The sequence below is a fragment of the Symphodus melops genome, assembly GCF_947650265.1.
Source record: "Symphodus melops genome assembly, chromosome: 23".
Taxonomy (NCBI): Eukaryota; Metazoa; Chordata; class Actinopteri; order Labriformes; family Labridae; genus Symphodus; species Symphodus melops.
Genome location: NC_136713.1, coordinates 10,514,682 through 10,534,649, shown reverse-complemented (window position 1 = coordinate 10,534,649; position 19,968 = coordinate 10,514,682). Strand labels below are relative to the sequence as shown.

Genomic DNA, 19,968 nt, shown 5'->3' with positions numbered 1-19,968 from the left:
AGAAAACAACCAGCCAAATGAGCTTCTGATGCCAACAAGTTTAAAATATTCATTTTAGCAACACAGGTGGCCACACATTGAATCTGTACTGAGTTCAGAGCAAACGCAGGGAAACGGGCTCATTGTGGACGAGGAAGTCCAAAAGGGAGCAGGCTTCAATGAAACCTAAAAACACCCCAAAGTGCATGAAAACTCCTGAAACATTTGTGTTCAACTCTTAAGAAAAAAAGAGGAAGTCGAAGAGGAGGAGGCGAGGCAGAGCAGAAACATGTGGGGACAGGGGTGAACAACCCGGGAATGAGAAAACGATCCATGTGTTGACAAAAACAAACACTGATTCCATGTCATCTGTAAACTCCAAGTATTGGAGTTAAAAACGATCTTGTGTGGTTGGGCTTTTGACATCATTGGACCATGTTTAAAAGTTGGTGTTTTTTCACCTATCCTTTGCATTCATTTGTTTTGTTGATCCAAAAATCCAAAAGTGGGTACAAGTCATCTTTTGACAAAGAGCTTTGAGGTGTGGCTTTTTAAAAAAAAAGCCTTTCAGAACAGCACATCCAGGAAGTTTGACAGTAATTTCACGGTGATGTCACACTTGACGAGTTTGTTATTACATTTTTAGACTTTTTCCGGGTCTCTTTATTCAAATGAAAATGTCATTTCAGGACATTGCATGTGTTTGCTTTGCATGTTTTCCCTTGTCGTGCTCTGCTCATGTTTTGTAAGTAATGTCCGCAAACTTCCAGCTCAAGCCACTGCTGTACAAATATGCACACACACACACACACACACACACTTACACATCCACCCGCTCACACAGCCAGATGGACTTTTCTGCCAGTTTCTACCTTGTCTCCATCCACGAAGGTCTGTCCGTCGCTGGCTCTCCTCCAGGAGATGTCGGGCAGAGGCTCGCCGTCAGCCACGCAGGAGATCATGGCGGCGCTGCCCTCCACGGCGGTCACGTTCTTCAGCTGGGTGATGTGCGGCTGGACTGGAGACGGAGAGAGAGGAAGAGGATGAGAGGGAAAAAAAAAAGAGGTTGCATTGAAAGAAAGAGGGGAAAGTGGAGGAGAGAAACTGTCATGTTATGAGGGAGGCAGATGAAGCCTATTCCACGGGGTGTAAATACAGAGCTGAGGCATGACACTGCTTCTGACAATCCACGCAGAGATCATTTTACACCACAGTCACTTTTTGGCCTTTTTTTTTTTTTTTTTTGGTTGATTCCCCCGCCATAGATGACAACACAAAAACTGTCTTTGCTAAAGTTTGAAGGTACAAAAAAAAAATCATATCAAAACTCTCCGTCAGCGTGTCGTTTTAGTTTGAAGTAAATATAGATTTTGTCTCCCTCTCCAGCGCGGCGTGAAGCGCTTTTGACGCCGAGCGAGCACCTCGATAAGTGCTGCAAAGCTCGCTGTTTGAGGGGAGGCGCTCCTGCTTGCCTCTTTCTGATAAGCAAAATCTTGAAACACCAAGCATGTCGAGGGCACCGAGCATGTCACATGAATCATGGATTGCTTCCTTCTGCACCGCACACACCGCGCCGGCCTTTTTAACAGGGTGCTCGCAAATGGGAAAATCCAAAGGGAAAAGGGAAGTGAATACTGTACTCAAGGCTTTTAACACCACCCATGGGTGATGTGAGGAGCGTTTGGCAATTTCACATGGCTTCCACCTGCGGGTGGAGGAGCGCTCTCAAGGGGATTTTGGGGGCTTGTCAAAACATGAAGGTCACACAAACATACAAACAGGCGCTCACACAAGAGCTCCAGTAAATAGATCAATGGTCTAAAAACAGAGTGTGAAGTGATTCGTCTTTAAAGAACCTGTGCTGGTTTGGATAGTGTTGAACTTTGGATGTTTCTTGTCTATGGGCACAAATGACACTGTTAAGTTCAAGTGAGGGGTGTCCAAGCGTTTGATCCCAAGCTACAGGTATCCGACGTTTAGCTTATCAAGCTCGTCAAGAGGTTTTTAATAACGGACAAAGAAGATTGCTTTGCCAAGAAAAAGCCGACACTATATTCTACAGGGAGTGGGGGAAGTGTGTGTGTGTGTCTGACGACGCCAGGACTTACTGACCACAGTTATTCAAGGAAACTATTGCTGATGTACAGCTCAATACTAACACAGTCTTGCTCTTTTAAAACTGAGGGTTTCCACTTTTCGTACGTGTAGGAGAAGTAGCTTATTCAGCTTTATTTTGAAATCTTTTTCAACTTGTGGAATTTTGTCAAAAGAAGCTCTCAGATGAAACGCTAGGAGACCCCAGGTTAACGCTAACATGAGCTGCTTTATCTTATATGTAGGTGAATTGATCCAGATCCCATTGTTGTTACCGCATGAAACATTCACCAAACACTGTAGTAAATGCTCATTTCTCTCTGTAATATTTAAAGGCTGAAGTATTTAGCACACAATAAGAAGCCACTCAGCATCATCCGAACACTTCGACTGTGATGGTTTTCCCATAGGGTGGAAATATTTTATGAACATATTTCAGTGCAATAAAATCGGAATAAACATTAAACGGAAATATAACCTTTTAAAAGTGTCAACAACAATTGCTCAACATTAAAAGCAAGCCTCCTCATATTTCTGTGTGACGAAATAAATCACAGCCGCGATGAATAATTCAGTCTGCGGTGATTTATTTCATCCTTATTCGAGAACAAATCAAATCGATTCGCCAGTAAAAAAGGGGAAGTGAGTGTTTTTCTGTCTAGTACCGTGGGATACTAAAGATTGTTGATGCAAAAAGATGCACCGCGCCCTTTAAATAGTGGTCTCCATCTGTCGAATGGAGACGTGCTCTGTCAACAACACAAAGCCCAATCAGAGCTCACAGATCAAAGTGCTGCTCTGCACGGTACTCCTGATGCCCTTCATCGTGCAAATACTAAATGGAACGTGTCTCATTTATCAAGCGTGCTGCAAAAAGCACTCTGCAGGCAACATTATTAATGACGCATTATCTCCAACGTTTCCACTCTAGATGAGGAAAAAAAAAAAAAAAAAGTCATGGCGTTTGTGCAGAAAGATAACAATCCAGGATCAATCATATCTTCCATGTTTTTGGAGTATTTTAACTCGGTGGAGTTTTTTTTTTTTTGTCCTTTCAGTTTATAAATATAAATGAGCTAGCAGGTTTCTCTTTAACTCACTTGAATTAAAAACATGTTTTTCTCCACTCTGCCGTTTGTTAATAACTATAATTACACTTCATTATATTAATTATAGCTATCGTAATGATCAGACTTGTAAATGTTGCATTTGGCTAACTCGTGTTGTCACTCCCGACACTTGTTAAACAAAAAACAGGATACAGTAGCGTGCTGCGGATAATCCATTAATGGTGTCAGCGTTGGAGCAGGAGTGACATGATGACAGATTTGATGGAGCTTTCTGACCATTAAAGACTTTGTTGGCTCATGCAGATAAAAAGTGAGTACATGAAAAGTGTGATTTTGATTTAATGCCGAAAATAGCGGGGAAAAAAAAGATCTCTCTTACAAAAACCTTTTCGTCTCCCTCTTGAGCTGTTTGAGTGTAGAGAAAGCTCTTATCCCATCCACTGACAGGTATCAGAAAACAAGTCATGATGCTGACTCTATCTGATAAGTGTGTGTCTTTGTTGTTTCAGCCGTACGCATCCACAGAGTAAATGTCAACATAGATTCTCTGCTGTCACGCTTGATGCTTCCTATAACTCTGCACCGTGTGGAGGGTTTAACACAAAAAATCCACAGCCAGATGCGTTTCCATTATATCTACTTTTTCTTTGTTGTAATGTAGTTTATGTTTTTTTGCTGTCTTGTCTCATTCTGCCTACATTTCCCACTAAGAGCAGTGAATGGGGTATTCGGTGTCAACAAAAATGAAACAGGAGATGAGAACATTGCAATGATGTGTTCCTCCGACTTGTTTAAATTATGAAAAAGCCATTAGGGAGGACGCTGTATTTCACACGGTGCTGACAGCAAATCAAAACGATGCAAGTTGAGGAGGCCTGCAGAGGACTCGGAGACTTCTACTGTGATGAGTTTCTGCTTCTGCCATAAAGTGGAGAAGTGAGGAAGAGACATGTTGTTCTTTTACCCAACCCTGACACATTTACTGCTCTAAAACGGTTGTTGTATTTCCAATTGTGTCCACAGAGAACCTGCTAAATGTTGTCAAATGTTTGTCAAAGCAATGAATTATTAGGTGCACACAGGTTAGGTACTCCGGGAGGCTAACGGAGCTGCAAGCAGAGGATGTTGTGAAGTTAAATTTCAGTCAACACTTTCTCGTTTAGAAAATGATCTTGTGTTTGTTCAGTTCCTCAGTAAGGCAAAAATCTGTCTTTTTCATTTGGACCATTTTGTAAGATAAACATATTCGCGATTACAATGAATCCTCAGAGGGCTTTAAATGTCTGGACAGAATTTCATGGACTTTATTCAAAGTTTGAGATTTTTCTGACTGAAGCAAAGTGGTAAACAGCAAGCATCCCTGAAGCCACACTGCTGGCAAGTCTGATCATTTCACCAGAAGTTTTATCAGTATAAATGGTGAATATTTTTCTAGTATCAAGTAATGACTCGGAGCCTTAACAGCAAGACAATTTACCATAATCCCTGAGGACTAATAATAGCTGTAGGGGGACGAACACGTCTGGTGATAACAGCTGTGGTGTCTCTGCACAGCAGCCAGACGGCATACTGTGATGCTGAGCTCCCAGATGTTGAAATGTTAAAACGCGAGGAGGCGAAACAGGAATCAATAGTCTGCAGGCGATTAAATGTCAGCATAACTAGTCGGTGGCAACACATAGTCAGAGGTCTGCGTGTAGAAACCATTTGTGGGGGAGATCCAGCTCCTTACCCTCAGACTGTGGCGTCTTCATGAGACACGTGAAGTCCTCTTCCATCACACCTTCACGCCTGTTTGTTACAGCCGTCATCAACTTTTGTGCTGAGAATATAATTGCTAACTTTACCGCCTACTCATCATGTAAATACACACTGCTAAACAAGAAAATATCTACTGTTAAAGCTTGTCTTTAACGTTGGCTGTCTCAAAATATCTGCCTTTTCTGAGTTTTTAGCATTCATATTGTAAAGTTCTGTGTGATGATATTTTCTATTTATTGAAATCTACAGAAATAAAACCAGCTGAAAACATTCAAAAGAAAGCCCTCAGAACATGTACATACCAGCAAGTCGTCTCGTTTGACTCGAGCCTGTTCCGTCAGGACCGACAAAACTAAGTTACAACGACGTCCCCCCCCCGCCCTCACACTCTGAACTGCTCCCTCCTCACTTCTTCATTTAAATGTGCATTTTGAACAACAAGCGCTTCTCGCGTCTTTGAAAGGATGTTGATGACTCGAGCACAAATCTCCATACATTTTCATGAGCCCAACGTGCACTATCACAGCGATCGGAGAGGAAATAGCCAGCAGGTTTATGAAAATATAAATTGAATTTTTTTATTGGGAGCTGCAGCAAATGAAATATGAAGCAATAAATGATATATTTCCTTTCAGGAATATATCATATTGATGCAGCTGATATTGTGCAGAAGCTGAAGGCCATATTAGACGTCCGTGCTCATGGAAGAAAAGCTTTTTATGACAGGGAATTGTTGGAGCTTCTTACAATAACCCTTAATAGATCAATAAAAAACACTGCTCACTGAGTCGTGGTCAATGCTGTTATTCTGAAAAGCTTTGTTGGAGCTCAGACTGACAGATTATGGACAAAGGAAACCAACTTTTTAAATGGCAGGGAGCTTTTACTAAGGTTAAGATATGTTTGTACCAGCTCATCTTTCTTTGCAAGAATGAAAGACAGAGTGTTTTCAGTGAACCTAAGAGGAGTCTCAGGATGGAGACAGCTGTTAGTGCAGATGTGTTTTTACTTCGTCTGCTGATTAAATGTGTCCAAATCAAGTAGTTCTATGAAGGTAGGTCTGCTGAATTATTGAAATGCGCCATCAAAACCTGCTCCGACATTCTCCTGGCAGTATGAACACCAAAATCATTTTATCCGTTTGTGAATTTTTAGGCGTCCCCTGTTGTATGTGGGCAACAACGTCAGGTTTAAATCACACGTGTAATGTCACCGGTCTGTAATAATAGAAAAAGAAGGTTGCATTTTAAAGGTTTGACGTCATGCATTCAGACGTTATGTCAAATATACTAAGCAGGAAGAAGGACTACAAACATGCCTGTTCTTAAAGTGCATTGTTTTCAGGCTTTCTGAGAGTTGATGACATATTATTTTCCACCTTTATAATCAGTATTAAGTTAGTTACTAAACGCAAAGGCCCTTCCTTACCGAACACTTTGAGGAAGAGCTCCCTCTCCTGAGATCCTGCCTTGTTGGTGGCCCTGCAGGTGTAGCTCCCTCCGTCGCCCTGACGGATGTTGCGGACGGTTAACATGCTCCGTCCACCATCCAGCTTGGTGAAAAAATACTGCTCCGAAGTCTCCAGCTGCTGCCCTTTCCTGCACAAACAAACAAACACACAGACAGACAGCAGCACACACGAGAGATGAGAATTCACACCTGACAGTGACCTTCACACAATCCACACCTCGGCTTCTTCGATGCTACACGTGTACAATTTTAGCACTTTGGATGTCACCTGATCCCATTAAAGAAAGGCTAAGTGCAGACAGCTCGACTTTGAAGTTACTTCTAACTATAGCACATAAACAGGCTCTTTTTTATAGAAAACCTTTCAAGTGTAGCGTAGGATAGACATATCAGACAATAATTGGAATAACTACTGCTCGATGAACATTTGTTGTCTGTCATCGAAATTCCTCAAACACTCACGCTGCTCAGACTCCGCCAGGCAGGAGAGAATCATCTTGATATTCTCAGTAAGTGTTTCAGTCTCGTCTCAGCTCACTTGTGTTGTTTGTGTACGTTTTGTTATGGACTGCGGCACACACTAAACGACTCCGCTGTGGTCTGGAGTCCTGTGCTGACTAAATGTCTTTTCATATTGGACTCTGCAGGGAAATTAATCAGAAAAAGAGCAGCAGCTAAAGTGATTCTTGTCTATGTTTAAGCTTCGTAGCAGACGCGTAATGGTGGGAAACTTGCGTGTACTCTTCACTTGTTTATTCACAGCAAGCTAATCAGGCGTGTCATCTCTAAGGTTAAAGAGATCTTCAAACATGGCTGAGTCTTTGTATCATACTTATGCAGATAGAGACAAACTCATGGGTGCTTGTATATGCCATCTGCATGCAGGCTACAGTTGATTAGTGACTCGGCTTTCTTCACAGAGGAGAGCTGAACTGATGAGCTGGTTTCAGTTCAGAATTCAGAAAGGGCATGTTATTTTAATTTCTTTAAAGCTGCACTAATCAATCATTTTATTTGAACACATCGAACACCTTTGTGCAATGTGAACGTTGCAGGTCGTAGCTCCACACAAACACAATGATACTCAGCCTCATCTTTGGCATTTCAGCATCTGCGGCTGTGGCAGATTGTTTTCCTTTTTTTAGTTGTAGATTTCCAGATCTCAAACCAACCATGAAAAGATTTTAAAGCAAGATCAAATGCAAGATTAGGAATGTGTGCAAACCTGGTGGACACAAGAGGACTTACCTCAATGCTATTGTTGCATAATAAGACAGATTTGAAGCCCAACAACAGCAGAAAAAAAGAAGAATTGAAACAAAAGTCCCCTAATGCAGTGTGTGAGCCCATCGACATGAACCAACAAAAGAATGTTAAACTGGGACACTGAGGATCTGCAGTTCTTTGCACTTCTGCATTGACTTCATTTTTCGACACTGGAGGTTACTGCTTCATAAAAAGGCACTGTTTGTTTGCATGCTAGCTAAAAGAACTCAAAACATGTCATGTAATTAAAGCTAGCTCTCATCTCCATGTTTACCCAAAAGGGAAATGTCCTTTAATCACAATATCAAAACACTTCAACACTTGAAAAGGTTGGCTAATCAGTGCAGAGTATTCAGTGTTCTGTTTTTTAAACGCTGATTTCTGGTAGTGTAATCACAGCTGCGGTTCAATCCATGACCTCCATAAAGAAGATGTGTCACAGAACAAAGGTGATTTTAAACTATACTGATTGTGATAGAACACGATTTCTGTGAACTTGTCTGCTGGGAAAAAAATGAAAAAAGAGGAGAGACTCTTTTTATTTATTGAATTTTTTTTTTAATCAAAAACTGAAGAATGGTTTGAAGTTTGAGGTGGAAACAGAGAGAGGTGACACATCAGGTCAGTCAGCTGTTGGAGCTTAAAGGAGACAGATGAATAAGTCATGTTCACTTCTCTCTGTACAATCAGTGCAACCTGGAGCAAGTGTTAGTATGTATGTTCATGAAATCATTCTTCGAGCTCATTCTGAGGACACATCTTTTAATTGTTTCAACTATCTAAGAGTAATTCTTCTACGATTTGTGAAGCTGCAATACGTGTGAAAGAGATCTTAAATCAGCAGAGTTGTATTCGGATTGGAGCCAACTGTCTGTCGTTAGAGAAGATTTGCTGAGAATGTATGTCTGACATTTTACCAGTCAAGGTGATGTCTTCATTCTAGCCTTATGCAGACGCACACAAAAATGACAGAATTTGCGGGCTGTACTTTCTAGCAGCATATAAGCAGCACTGTTGAGATGAAGAGTTAGCCAGTCATCGTGAGATCCTGGTCAGCATGTTTGAGAAATTGTCTGTAATGTATTTTATTTTGACCACGGCTCAATGAATCTGAGTTGATGCACAGTCTGTTTCACGATGATCTTACTGTTCATTTAACACAGAAACAGAAACCCCTACTATAACAGCATGGCACTTGAGCTTCTGCTGCCTCAGCCATGAGGCGGTGGCTGCTCTCAGGTGAACGTGAGACTTTGTGAAAAGATTCATCGGTACTTTGTTGAAAGTAAAACAAAAGATACACCAGGCAGTCCTGATGGTTATGAGTTACAGCTTTGATTGCAATAGCATCAATTGAAATGTATGCACCTAAATCCTTTATTCACCCTAAAATATAAAGACTCCATTTCAAAAGTCTTCAGCTGTTTAACCTTTGTTTAGTTCAGATGAAAATGTCATTATACCGAAGCTGCCACTCTTTTTTCCAGCCTCATATGCTGGTGTATAAATTGAATTCAAAAGCAGTGCGAGTGCAGAGCTTGGAATAATGCATACCTCTAGATTTATTTAGAGACCTCTCTCTGTGGTCCCACTCTGTATCTTATTCAGGGAAAATAAAAACAATCTTATTATTTGGGGGATTTCTGATGTGCAGGTTTGGTAGACGCAGACACAAACAAACACAGTGTTATTGTGCAGTGAGAGGCGGGTTGCAGCCTCACTGTGCTGCAGGAAAACTAAGAGGGAGGATAATTGAAAGTCGACGCAGGAAACACCAAAAGCCAAGTAATAATAACTCAGGCGAGCCAGAGAGGAAATGAAGAGAGGCCTCATCTTTGGAGCGGACACTGCAGCTCAGGCTACAGCACTGAATGTCATTATTCTGACTGACTGCTGACAGGTAGTCCATTACCCATAATGCAGAGAGGACCATGCCAAACCTCGAATTGGCAGGAAATGCAACTGGGAACATGGAGGACGCTGGACGGGGGGGGACTTCAAAAGAAAAAGTAAATTAGGTTTTTGTACTCGATCTTCGGCTGCTATACCCATTTTAATTTGGGCTTCAGGATGACATGCAGGACTTGTTGACCTGCAGAGTGTAAGATCAGTGTTGATTTAATGAGAGGCACACACCAGCCTTCGATAAGTACAAGACGGCATTCAAAATTAATTTCCCAGTCCTGTTCATTATGCAAAACAGAGACCGAAAAGAAAAGGACAGAGAAAACTGCGTTGTGACTGGAATGCAAGCTGTTAGTTTGATAGCTACAGGTTTGTTTTTTTTGCAAGATATGGTGGCTAATAGTCCCTTTGTGTTTACCCACCAAAGAGAACGTTTATTTAAAATCAATCTGGCTGCCTGTGTCCACTCCATGTGTGACGTGTTTGAACAAGAACTTGGTTTATAACGAGGGGTAGGATTTTTCTGCAGCACAAATGTTCACCCTCTTTGAGTGCAGTGAGTCTCCTTTGATCTGATTCAGTTCAGATGCATTATGTGCATGCACAAACCCTTTTGTACAGATGGACCGATTTCTATGTTCAGTGGCCTTCATAAGCCCTCCCTTAATGTCAAATGTTTGCTTTAATATGCGTGCCGGTATACAATTAAAGCCTCATTTTGCAGGTTTGTTCTGTTGTTCCAGTAGAAGACAAGGTAACACACCCAGGAGTAAATATCGCTCCTACTGGTGGGGCTGCAAAATACTGAGAAAGATGAGTGACTCTCACAAAGTTTGGGTTGTTTCCAGCTGTGCAAAAAAGTCTGCATGTCTCACATGTTCCTTTATATAAGCTGCTACACAGACGTCTCTGCTCCCAGCAGTCTGACTACTATCTGTGTTTCTAGGTTTGTTGTTCCTGTTGTCAGGTAAACAGAAACAGTGGACCTCTTAAATAAGGTCTTGAAAACAGAAGAAAATATCTTCTTTATCTCGTGATGCACACTCTCTAAATTATTCCCAGACACATCATTTAAATGTGTTTCCCCCTTTGTGCAGAGAAGAGCAGTTAAACATGGCCATGCATTATATGAACACAATACAAACAGAATTTGAATATTGACATGATTTACATCATAATGTAAGAAGTAATATTTCTCCAGCAACATGATTGGAAAAAAAGACCCAGTTATTATACGCAGGTATGTGTGGACAACTTTATTTCCTCCATATTCACTCAATGAACTCTCTCATTTAGCTTTGACTGAGACTTTTGTCACCAGCTGCGTCAAAGATGTGTGTCTTGATCTTTTGAAAAAAAAAAAATTATATATATATATATATATATTGTACATCTATATCTATATATATTTGTACATCTACAGTATATCTATATCTATATATATCTATATATATAGATATATATATATGGAAAATGTAAGCAGTTCTTCTACCTTGTAATAAGGAGCACAAATAGCTGTGGTTAAAGACAGAATGTACTAACGTGAAACAGCTGAAAGGTAAGTATGGCTGTTCAAACTTGAACAAAGCAATGTGTCATTATGTTCAATTCGGTGCCACGTTTAAGTGTTATTTCACCAGCCTCCATTTTTTATCCTCGCCTTTTCTGTCCTTATTGGAGTGGCTGAAGTCAACAATACTGATATTTTAAGGAAATTGCTGCCATTTACTAGCCCTTTCAGTCTCCTTAAAAGACACTTTTTTCAAAGCACAAAGAGAATTTGAATGTGTTTACCAAAAGTTTTATCTGGGCAGTAATCGATATCCATTCATGTCCGTACAGCATGAAAACACACACACATACACACACACACACACACACACACACACACACACACACACACAGTTGTTACCTTTCAAAGTAACATCAGTAACATCGATGATGCATTTCTGGACACAGAACAAACTCGTTCACCCAGACAACTTTCCTGTGATCTATCACTTTAAGAAAGCTCCGAGTCCATTCCTGTTGAATTTAGCACTGAGGATAAATGAATGGCTGACCTAAGGGCAGGACAAGCACATTCAGAAATCAGCAACACAACATCCTGATCCAGAAAGCAGCCAGCAGGACTGTAGGGTGTGACACTTTCAGGATATACTGGATATGTACGTTAGACTCACTTTCTCAGCCACTCACTCATGCTCCTGTGTGGCTTCATTAAGAGCACGTCTCTGCAACACGGTTGCTAATACTCATGCGAAAGGATTTGGATTGCAATATCAGTGTGGAGCTTTTAAAAAAAAAACAACAACAAAAAAAAAAACAACCTATCAATGTATCTTCACTTCAGATTGTTTGGTGGGGTTTATTGCTTCGTCCGGATTTCCTCGTGTTCATGTAAATGCACTGACCACGTGTTAACAGGCAGGGAAGACAACTATCTTTATGTTTCCACTTGTGATTGTATGCGTATTGTACCTGTGCCATGTAACCAGCGGGTCAGGAGATCCTGAGGTGATGCAAGTGAAGGTGACTGATTCCTGGTAGTCTGCTGTGGCGTTGAAGGACTGCTGGAACACGGACAACACGGGAGGGACTACGGAGAGAAAAAACAGAGCAGAACACAATAAGGCAGGACCGCTGTCATTACACAGTGACAGTGAACAGGATGAATCACTAAAAGCACAAATCTGAATAAGTCAATTTGTACGCAGTGACTCCATGAAGGCTAACATGTTTAAATGGATTCAATTGGCCTTGCGTGTGGCCTGAAAGTACTCAGTACAAAAACACTGCCTGTGTTTGTAATCCCATGGGGATTTCAACTAACATTTTGACCCAGCTTTGTTAAAAACACAAAGGAGCTGTCACAGCCAGGTGAAAACATAATACTATTGTCAGAATCAGAAACGCAGAATGTGTCACAACAGCAGCATGCTGAATGGAGAGAGTGCTTCTGTTTAGTAAGGAAACTCTGTTATGCCCTTCAAGGCTTTAAGTTACCGTCGGCATTTCTTGACGTGGAAAAGCATTTAAGCCACGCACCAACTCGTAGCCTCTGTTTTACACACGGTTATTGTCTTGGGACGGTCACAAGGAGTGCTTTTACGATAATTAGTTTAGGATAAATTCATTTGAGAACACTAAAACTAAGAGGTGCAGACAGCAGATTTCTGTATTGGCAGGTATCTTATAAGACTGCATACTTTTTATTGGTGTTATCTTTATCTCCATTTTTGAATTCTTTACATGATGTACAAGATGTGCTACTGCTTTTATCTGCATAAAACAACAACAACACAAAAAAAACCTCAACCACAACCACACACACATATCCAGTGAAGCATGTCTTTCTTCACCCGGGTTGATAAACATCAGAGGTCCTGATGACTTTGTTGGTACTTTATGTTGAGTGCTGTCAGAAACATGAGCGTGTCCCCAACACCCAGTCATTGGAGGACTGTCATGTTGTCATTCAGTGAAAGGCGAACAGGCCCGGTCTTTTCCCCGCTTGCTCTTTGCAGTGACAGGGGAGTGACAGCTTTATGGCAGGAGCCATGTTTATCAGGCTTCTAAGTCCATTCTTCAAGCCTGCACTTACGCTCCACTTCTACTCCCACTGTAAGCACTCTGCTGGGGCTCCGTCCACACGTTACGAGACACTTATTGGCGCCCTGGAGCGTTTTCACTGCTGCGAAGGTGAGAACCATCACAATCACAAGATTTTTCGTCACCTGACCGAGGTGCCCGCCTGAACATGTGAGCAAGAGGGAAGTCATATTTAGACTTTTTTAAGACTGTGTGGCCCAGCAGGAAATCATGTTGAGACAAACAGCTGCTCGAGGGATAGTTTGTCCCGATGCCTGTGTGGAGCTACATTTTTCATGTGAAGAAAAATGTTATACATTTAACAGTGCATGTCAAATCAAACTTCAGGCAGCTGAACGTGTGCAGCACTTTAAGTCCACACAAGGAGTGCATCATATTGTATTTCATCTTTTATGTATACATTGATTATTTTTACATCCCTCCTGTTTTCAGCCATTTATAAAGCTTCTCTGAAAGTGACAAGAGGAAAGCCCTTCAGGTGGAGATCATGTATACAGTATGCTTCTTTGAGCCACATTTAGGCGTCAACATGTATAAAGAACCTCCAAAGATTTGCACTTTCTAGTTTCAACCAAACTCCTTTGAGAGGATTCAAACTGTTATATTTGAGCTTGTTTGGGGAACAACAAGCAAATCATTTTAATTACAATTTAGCTGCCTGAGAAAAGGGATCAAAAAGTATGACAAATCAACACTATCCCACACAAAGAGGAGTTTGAAGGGAATTTACATCTAAAAGCCATCTTGAGTTTTGTGCTTGAAAAGCTGCTTACTCTCATTCGCCAAATGAAAACCCACCTAACAGATGTTTGCACTTCAGTTAAATATGTGTTAATGTATCTGGCAGCTGCACAGTGAGATCATTTCAGCACCATTTGTTCTCCTCTGATCAGGAAAAAAAAAGGGCATTAAAGGTGTCGCTCTTTGTGGGAAACAAAAGGCGGAATTGATTCATATTCCAAAAAACTATAAACAGACCTCATATGGAGCGGGAGTTATTGAGAGTTAATGAGTTGAATTTGTCCTCCAAATGATGTCATCTAGAGGACACTTACTCCACGTCGATCTGAGAGGCGGCTCAGTGAAAGATTAACATGAAAAATGATACGCGGCAAACCAAGCCTCATTAAAAAATGTGTTTGATAAAAAACACAATGTGTGTATTTAGAGGAGAGGTGACATACTTTCGATAATGAATGGGCAATTGTAATAAAAACAAAGCATCATCGCAGATACATAATGAAGTAAGCACTGTAAACACTCCTTTACTTCACATCTAAATCCCATGCTTCATGTCTCCTTTCATCACATTATTAAAGTTACTGTAATCTGTTTTCTGCTGTAAAATCAGCCTCCACAACACACAAATCCAGGCCTGTACAGAGAGAGACATATCAAGGTGCTGAGAGCTTCCAGGGATAAGAATGGCCTCAGCAATAATCTCACAAGATGAGACCTTTCCAATAGTCCTGACTCTGCAAATGAGAGGACTTAGTGTCTGCCTGACATGATAACCATTGATTTCCACGCCAATAGCTCTCCTCTTCCTGTGAATTCACCCCCCTCATGAGTAAGGAAACAGTCGGCAAGGGCACAGGAAGAGCAGCAACATGCTTTCGGAACAGGCTCAGATGTAATGATCAGGAGGCGTTTGAGTAAATGCCAAAAAAAGAATCATTATCTGTTCGCTGAAATGCACTCTCCTGGATTATCAAATAATCAAGGGAAGGGTTAAGTCTGTTATCAACTTCAATATCCGCCGTTTGTAGAAATGATCTCCGTTCAGATATATAGCCCAGTGATTCAGTTCTTTTGTCTTCCTCTTCATCAGAGCCATCTGCATTGTCATCGACAGGGACCTTCAAAGTGTGCAGAAGTCTCCTGCATTTAAGACCCATACATGCCTGTGCTTTGAACATTTCTGTCCAACTGGTTAAAAGGACAGTTCAGTCAAATCTGGCATACTATAAGGATCCTTTCTTTTTTAAGTTACCATCTGGAAACTTCCAAGGCTCAGAGGGGAAGATAATGGGAGGTTTACTGACATCCCCATGAGCATGATTCAAACACTGAAAATATATTTCAGACAAACCCCAGTCGGACTGATTTAAAAACATCTTGGTTTTTTTTTTGTTTTGTTTTTTATGGAGCGCTAATGGGCTTTGCTGAAGTGAGGATCAGGAGTGTTTAGAAGTCCTGAGTTGTTCTCTGTAAATGTCAAAACCATGTTACACCTACTAGAAATTCAGCAAGGGAACGTTCTGAAACAAGACCTTTGCCGCAGAGCTTATTAAGGATTTGTTTTGCCGTATCGATTAGCACACAAACCAGGCCCGACTTTTAATTGGGAATCAGAAAAAAAGTTCATTCATATTCTGCTCTTGAACAACTGAGGTTAGGAAAAAATAATTTTTTTGAGAAACGATGAGGGACACAGCCAGTAGTTTCCTCTGACAGCTCCAAATTGGGAGGGGAGAGGGTGAGTGAGTGAACACACAATTAAGTGCACATGTCTGGGAAGGATAACGCGAGAAATCAGGACCTTATTTCCATTTCCTAGTCAGTTGCCATAGAAACAAAGTGTGAGTATCCCGGCTAGCGGGTCATCCTAATGGAGGAGAGAGATGTTTGTTATTAATGAGGGGAAAACATACGGCTCGAAAGAAGAGAGCAAAAGAGAAACGTGGGCAGATTTAAGCCCAAGATACGAGTCACAGTTTGATGGAGTTTGACAGGAGATCCACTTTTTTTTCTTCTTTCCAGCTGTTGTAGCATACAGGTTGAAGTACAGATACTGTACATGTTAAACACATGTTAGACTTATAAACTAGAGTTACGACTTAAAGGTGAGAGAGGAGAAGATCAAAATAAAAGCTGAGGTTAAAGAGGAGAAACGAGGAGGAACATTGAGCCCGATGCCCGAGCTACTCTTAGCTGATTGGACCAATTAAGCTGTCTTACTGGTATAAATAGCAAACAGACACATTGAGATCAAACCGTGAATGGTTGGAGATTGGCAGGGGCTGAATTATTACCCCTGCTCTATTTGATGCTGTCCTAACACTCAAGGGAATGAAACATATGTGTGTCTCCCTGTCTCTTTCACATCCAGGGATGAAGAATTACTGTGTATAATAATAGGAAGGACAAATAATCTACATATATGAAGTAACACTTGTATTCAAAAAGGGTTAATAGCCTGAGGAGCTAAATTTGACTCATTTTCACCTCGTTTGTCACCTTTTCACGGTAATTGGAAATCATTTGAAAAACGTCTTTCATTTTCCAAGTCTGTGTTTTGTTTTGTTTTTTTGCATTTTTCACAACTTTGTGTTAAATAATGTGGATAAACGGCTTTCATAACTCCTCTCCAATGAACTTTGAGAGCACTTCCCGAAACGTTCTGCATCCTTCCAGATACTGAGCTGCGTTGCCCTCAGGTTGATTATCCATTCAGTGGGTGGCCCTCTTCCTGATACGCCATCGCCCTCATCTCCGCTCTGCTTTGATGATACACTGGAGAGCGGGAGCTGCGGAGGGTCAGCAGAGAGGCACTCGCTGCATGCTTATGGGCAAGAATCCAGTCTTTTATGAACCCAAGCATAAATATGTATGACTTCTCACATAGAGGCGGGGTAAGCTCTATCAGCCCTGCTTTCTGACAACATGCTGCTCTGCCCGACTGGTTACAGCTACGTCTGCGAACACATGGCTGATGCAGTCAGATGTGACACTTCTTCTGACACGGCGTGTCAAAAGATCAGCATGACGCATCATTGCTACAAACTGAAACACAACTCTGTACAACTCAGACGCTGTTCAAGTTCAGTTTTCAATTACAGTCAAAACACAGTGAGAGGATGCGGCTGCAGTCAGTCTGCTAATAAGCTCAGCTGGTAATTGGCTGGGTGGTTATCAATTTGGAGAACAAATTTATGCAAGGACTTGAAAAAATATTGTCCGACTGCTATTTGAACCAAGATTTAATGAAACAGGAAGCAACCCTTTTAATAAGAGCATAAAATTAATAAATCCAGCCTTCTAATAACACGTCAAGTGAAACACACAAAGCTGAAAACTTTTTGATTGCATCATTGCAACAAACCTTCTGCTCCATCAGCCCGTCAAATAAAATGGTGCTTACATCTCGTCACAGTCAGAGGATGAGGGTCTAGTCGTTGTGTCTGCTTGATTGTTTCAGGTTACTATGCTTTGTTTTACCTTGTCATTTTGTTTACACGACAATTGTCTTTTTTGTTCCCTGCTCGTAAGATTCTCAAACTTTAGAGAGGGGGAGAAGTATTTATTTTAGTCTTTTTAAGGTTACATATCAAAATATAAAGTTTTAAAACTGAAGCTTCAAAGAAACAAATGTTACAGGCTGAATTCATCCGCCTGTAACTCTTGTCTGTCACCGGATCTATGAGGACACAAATCAATGTGGGCCCTGACTTTGGCTTAAAGAAGAGCTTAAAGAGCTCAATGCTGGACCTCAGGAGACCCCGTGGAGCCAGAAGAAGCCCTGTAGCTGTTTTCTTTCTTCCTCCCTCTTCCTCTCGGGGTCTTCACACACAGAAAAAAAATCTGTGTTTCTGGCTGTTTTTATCAGGTTGTTTATCCTACCTCAATGCCATATCCCCAGGCACCAGTGCACTGTCTGCAGCTGATTGATAAAACATGTAACACAGTCTGTTTTTCTCATTGACATACCTGAGCCTCCTAGCAATCTACTCTATCTCTATGTGTATGTGATCAGGGCCTCTGTGTTGTTCGACCAGTGTCGGCTTGTTGTCGATGCTGTGTATTCTCTGCTAACCCTGTTTCCTCAGATAATCCTCTGCTAAAATGATTCTCGCAGAGATCCTTGTAACTCCCCAAGTCAGTCGGCCCTTAAATATGAAGTCACAGAGAGCCACATTTTTACCAAAAGAATACTTTCGAGTGAACATTTCAAACTTCAGGAACAGAAATGTTTGGCATGTGAATGCTCGGTGAAATGGCTCAGGCAGGCGTCCTGACTTCCCTGAACACCGAGTCCTTGGGGGCTCTGTCGACTCTTGAGACTAAAGAGGCTGCATTGCGCCACAAAGGATAGCAAGATTTATGAATAACACAGAACAGGCAGAGTGTGGGAGTGCGTTCCTCCATTGTAGGACCCCCTGTGATCACATACTTCAGTCACAAAAAAAAGCAAATGAATACGAACATTTAAAACTTCGGGCGAAGTAAAGTAAAGACCAAAAATTAAACCTGCAACACTATTCATGGTCAGACAGACAGATAGCTGACAGATGGGCATATTTGAGGGCAGATTTGGAAAGCTAGTTCACTTTCTCGTGTCTCCCTCAGGGTGCTGCACCCTCAGCGAGTGTTGCTCCTCTCAGGACGCTGTGCAAAGCGCCGTGTCCCGTCTCTGCACCACATGGCGAGTGTCGTGTCTCTGCAATAATAGGTCTTGCCTCATTGAGCAGGCTTATTGGATCTTCCTCAGAAGTGAGGTAAGTGGTGTGCTAAATTGAATGCAATTCATAGTTTTGGGGCGGAGTGCCGCTCTAATATTACATTAGATGAGGGAGAATTACATAGGCTGAGACAATATTGCAACTGTTCAAGCGTTACGGGACGCTGGTGGCCTTAGTGGAATCACATTTCAATCACTCCAGCAGTCTCAGGTGACTTGCTGTAAATGAGGACAAATGAGAAAATTAAAATGACACCCTTCGATTTTTGGGCCACAGAGCCCAAAGCTATGGCTAATTGAAATTCTCACTCACAATAAAGAATAGAGAGGATGAAATCACGGCACAAAGCGGGAGCCAGCTATAAGTGTGCCAATGATGGAGTTATCGGAGTCGTTGGAGCTGAATCTGTCAAAGCTGACAGCTCTGTTATGATACAGCTGAAGCTTTAAGTGTGTGCAGTCGACCTGAATTGGCAGCTCAGTTGCTGCACATCACTGCGTGCTGTATCAGACTATCAGCACTCTGTAAACAAGCTCTGAATAGGTCATGCTATAGCAGCCTTTAAACAACACTTCTGTGATCAACAACTATCTGACAGGCTATTATCGTACACGTGTCTTCATATTTAGTAACAACAGCAATTAGTTGTTTGTAGGAAGCGCTCTGTTTCCAGGATAATCATTCCTTCTAATGATGCTAAGCTGAACAATGTGACACAGACTTTCACAGAATTATCTTTTCTGGTCACGATGAGGAAAATCTGTTCCTGTGTACACTTTCCTTGTTAGTTAACCTTGGGCACCTTCACACTTGAGTCCTGTGTTGCCTCCGGAAAAAAAACAACAAAAAAACAACACAGAGTGAGTGGTGTTCAACAGCGGCGACACGACTTGTGTACGCAGAGGAAACAGGGCCGCTAATGAATGCTAATCTGTCTACTCTGTGAAGAGCAGGAAGTGCCTAGCTGCAATCTTCCTGCACAGCTTCCTTTAAAGCTCTCTGCAGCCACGTTTTGCAGGAGTTTGAATTCAAAAAGATGGATGCTGATAGTACCTCCTGCCCAAAAACAACATTGTTTACTTGGCTATTTCACCGTAAAAGGGATTACGCTCCACAGCAAAAACTGGCCTGCTGCTGGTTTACAAGTGTTCAATCTAATAGTGAGCAATGCAAAAGTGTTTGGTGCATTCTCAGCCTTGTGCAGGAGCAGGAATATTCTGTCCAAAATATCTTGACAAGTACAACATCACAAATACAAGAATGAAGCATCTGTAATATGCTCAATCAGTTCTGAAGGTTCAGAACACTTATGACACTTAAAAAGTAGGAGTAGAACTTGACTATCAAAC

At 41.5% G+C, this 19,968-nt stretch overlaps 1 protein-coding gene across 2 annotated transcripts in view; it reads right to left on the bottom strand.

Moving 5' to 3' along the window:
* The window catches only part of LOC306818475 (neural cell adhesion molecule 2-like), a 363,832-nt gene that overhangs the window by 39,536 nt on the left and 304,328 nt on the right, over nucleotides 1-19,968 (bottom strand). For both annotated transcript variants that reach the window (XM_079336086.1, XM_079336087.1), the window contains 3 exons: nucleotides 12,027-12,144; nucleotides 6,333-6,502; nucleotides 852-997 (listed from right to left, as the gene is read on the bottom strand). In XM_079336086.1, coding sequence (XP_079192212.1) covers nucleotides 852-997; nucleotides 6,333-6,502; nucleotides 12,027-12,144 — 434 coding nt within the window. The remainder of the gene's footprint in view (nucleotides 1-851; nucleotides 998-6,332; nucleotides 6,503-12,026; nucleotides 12,145-19,968) is intronic.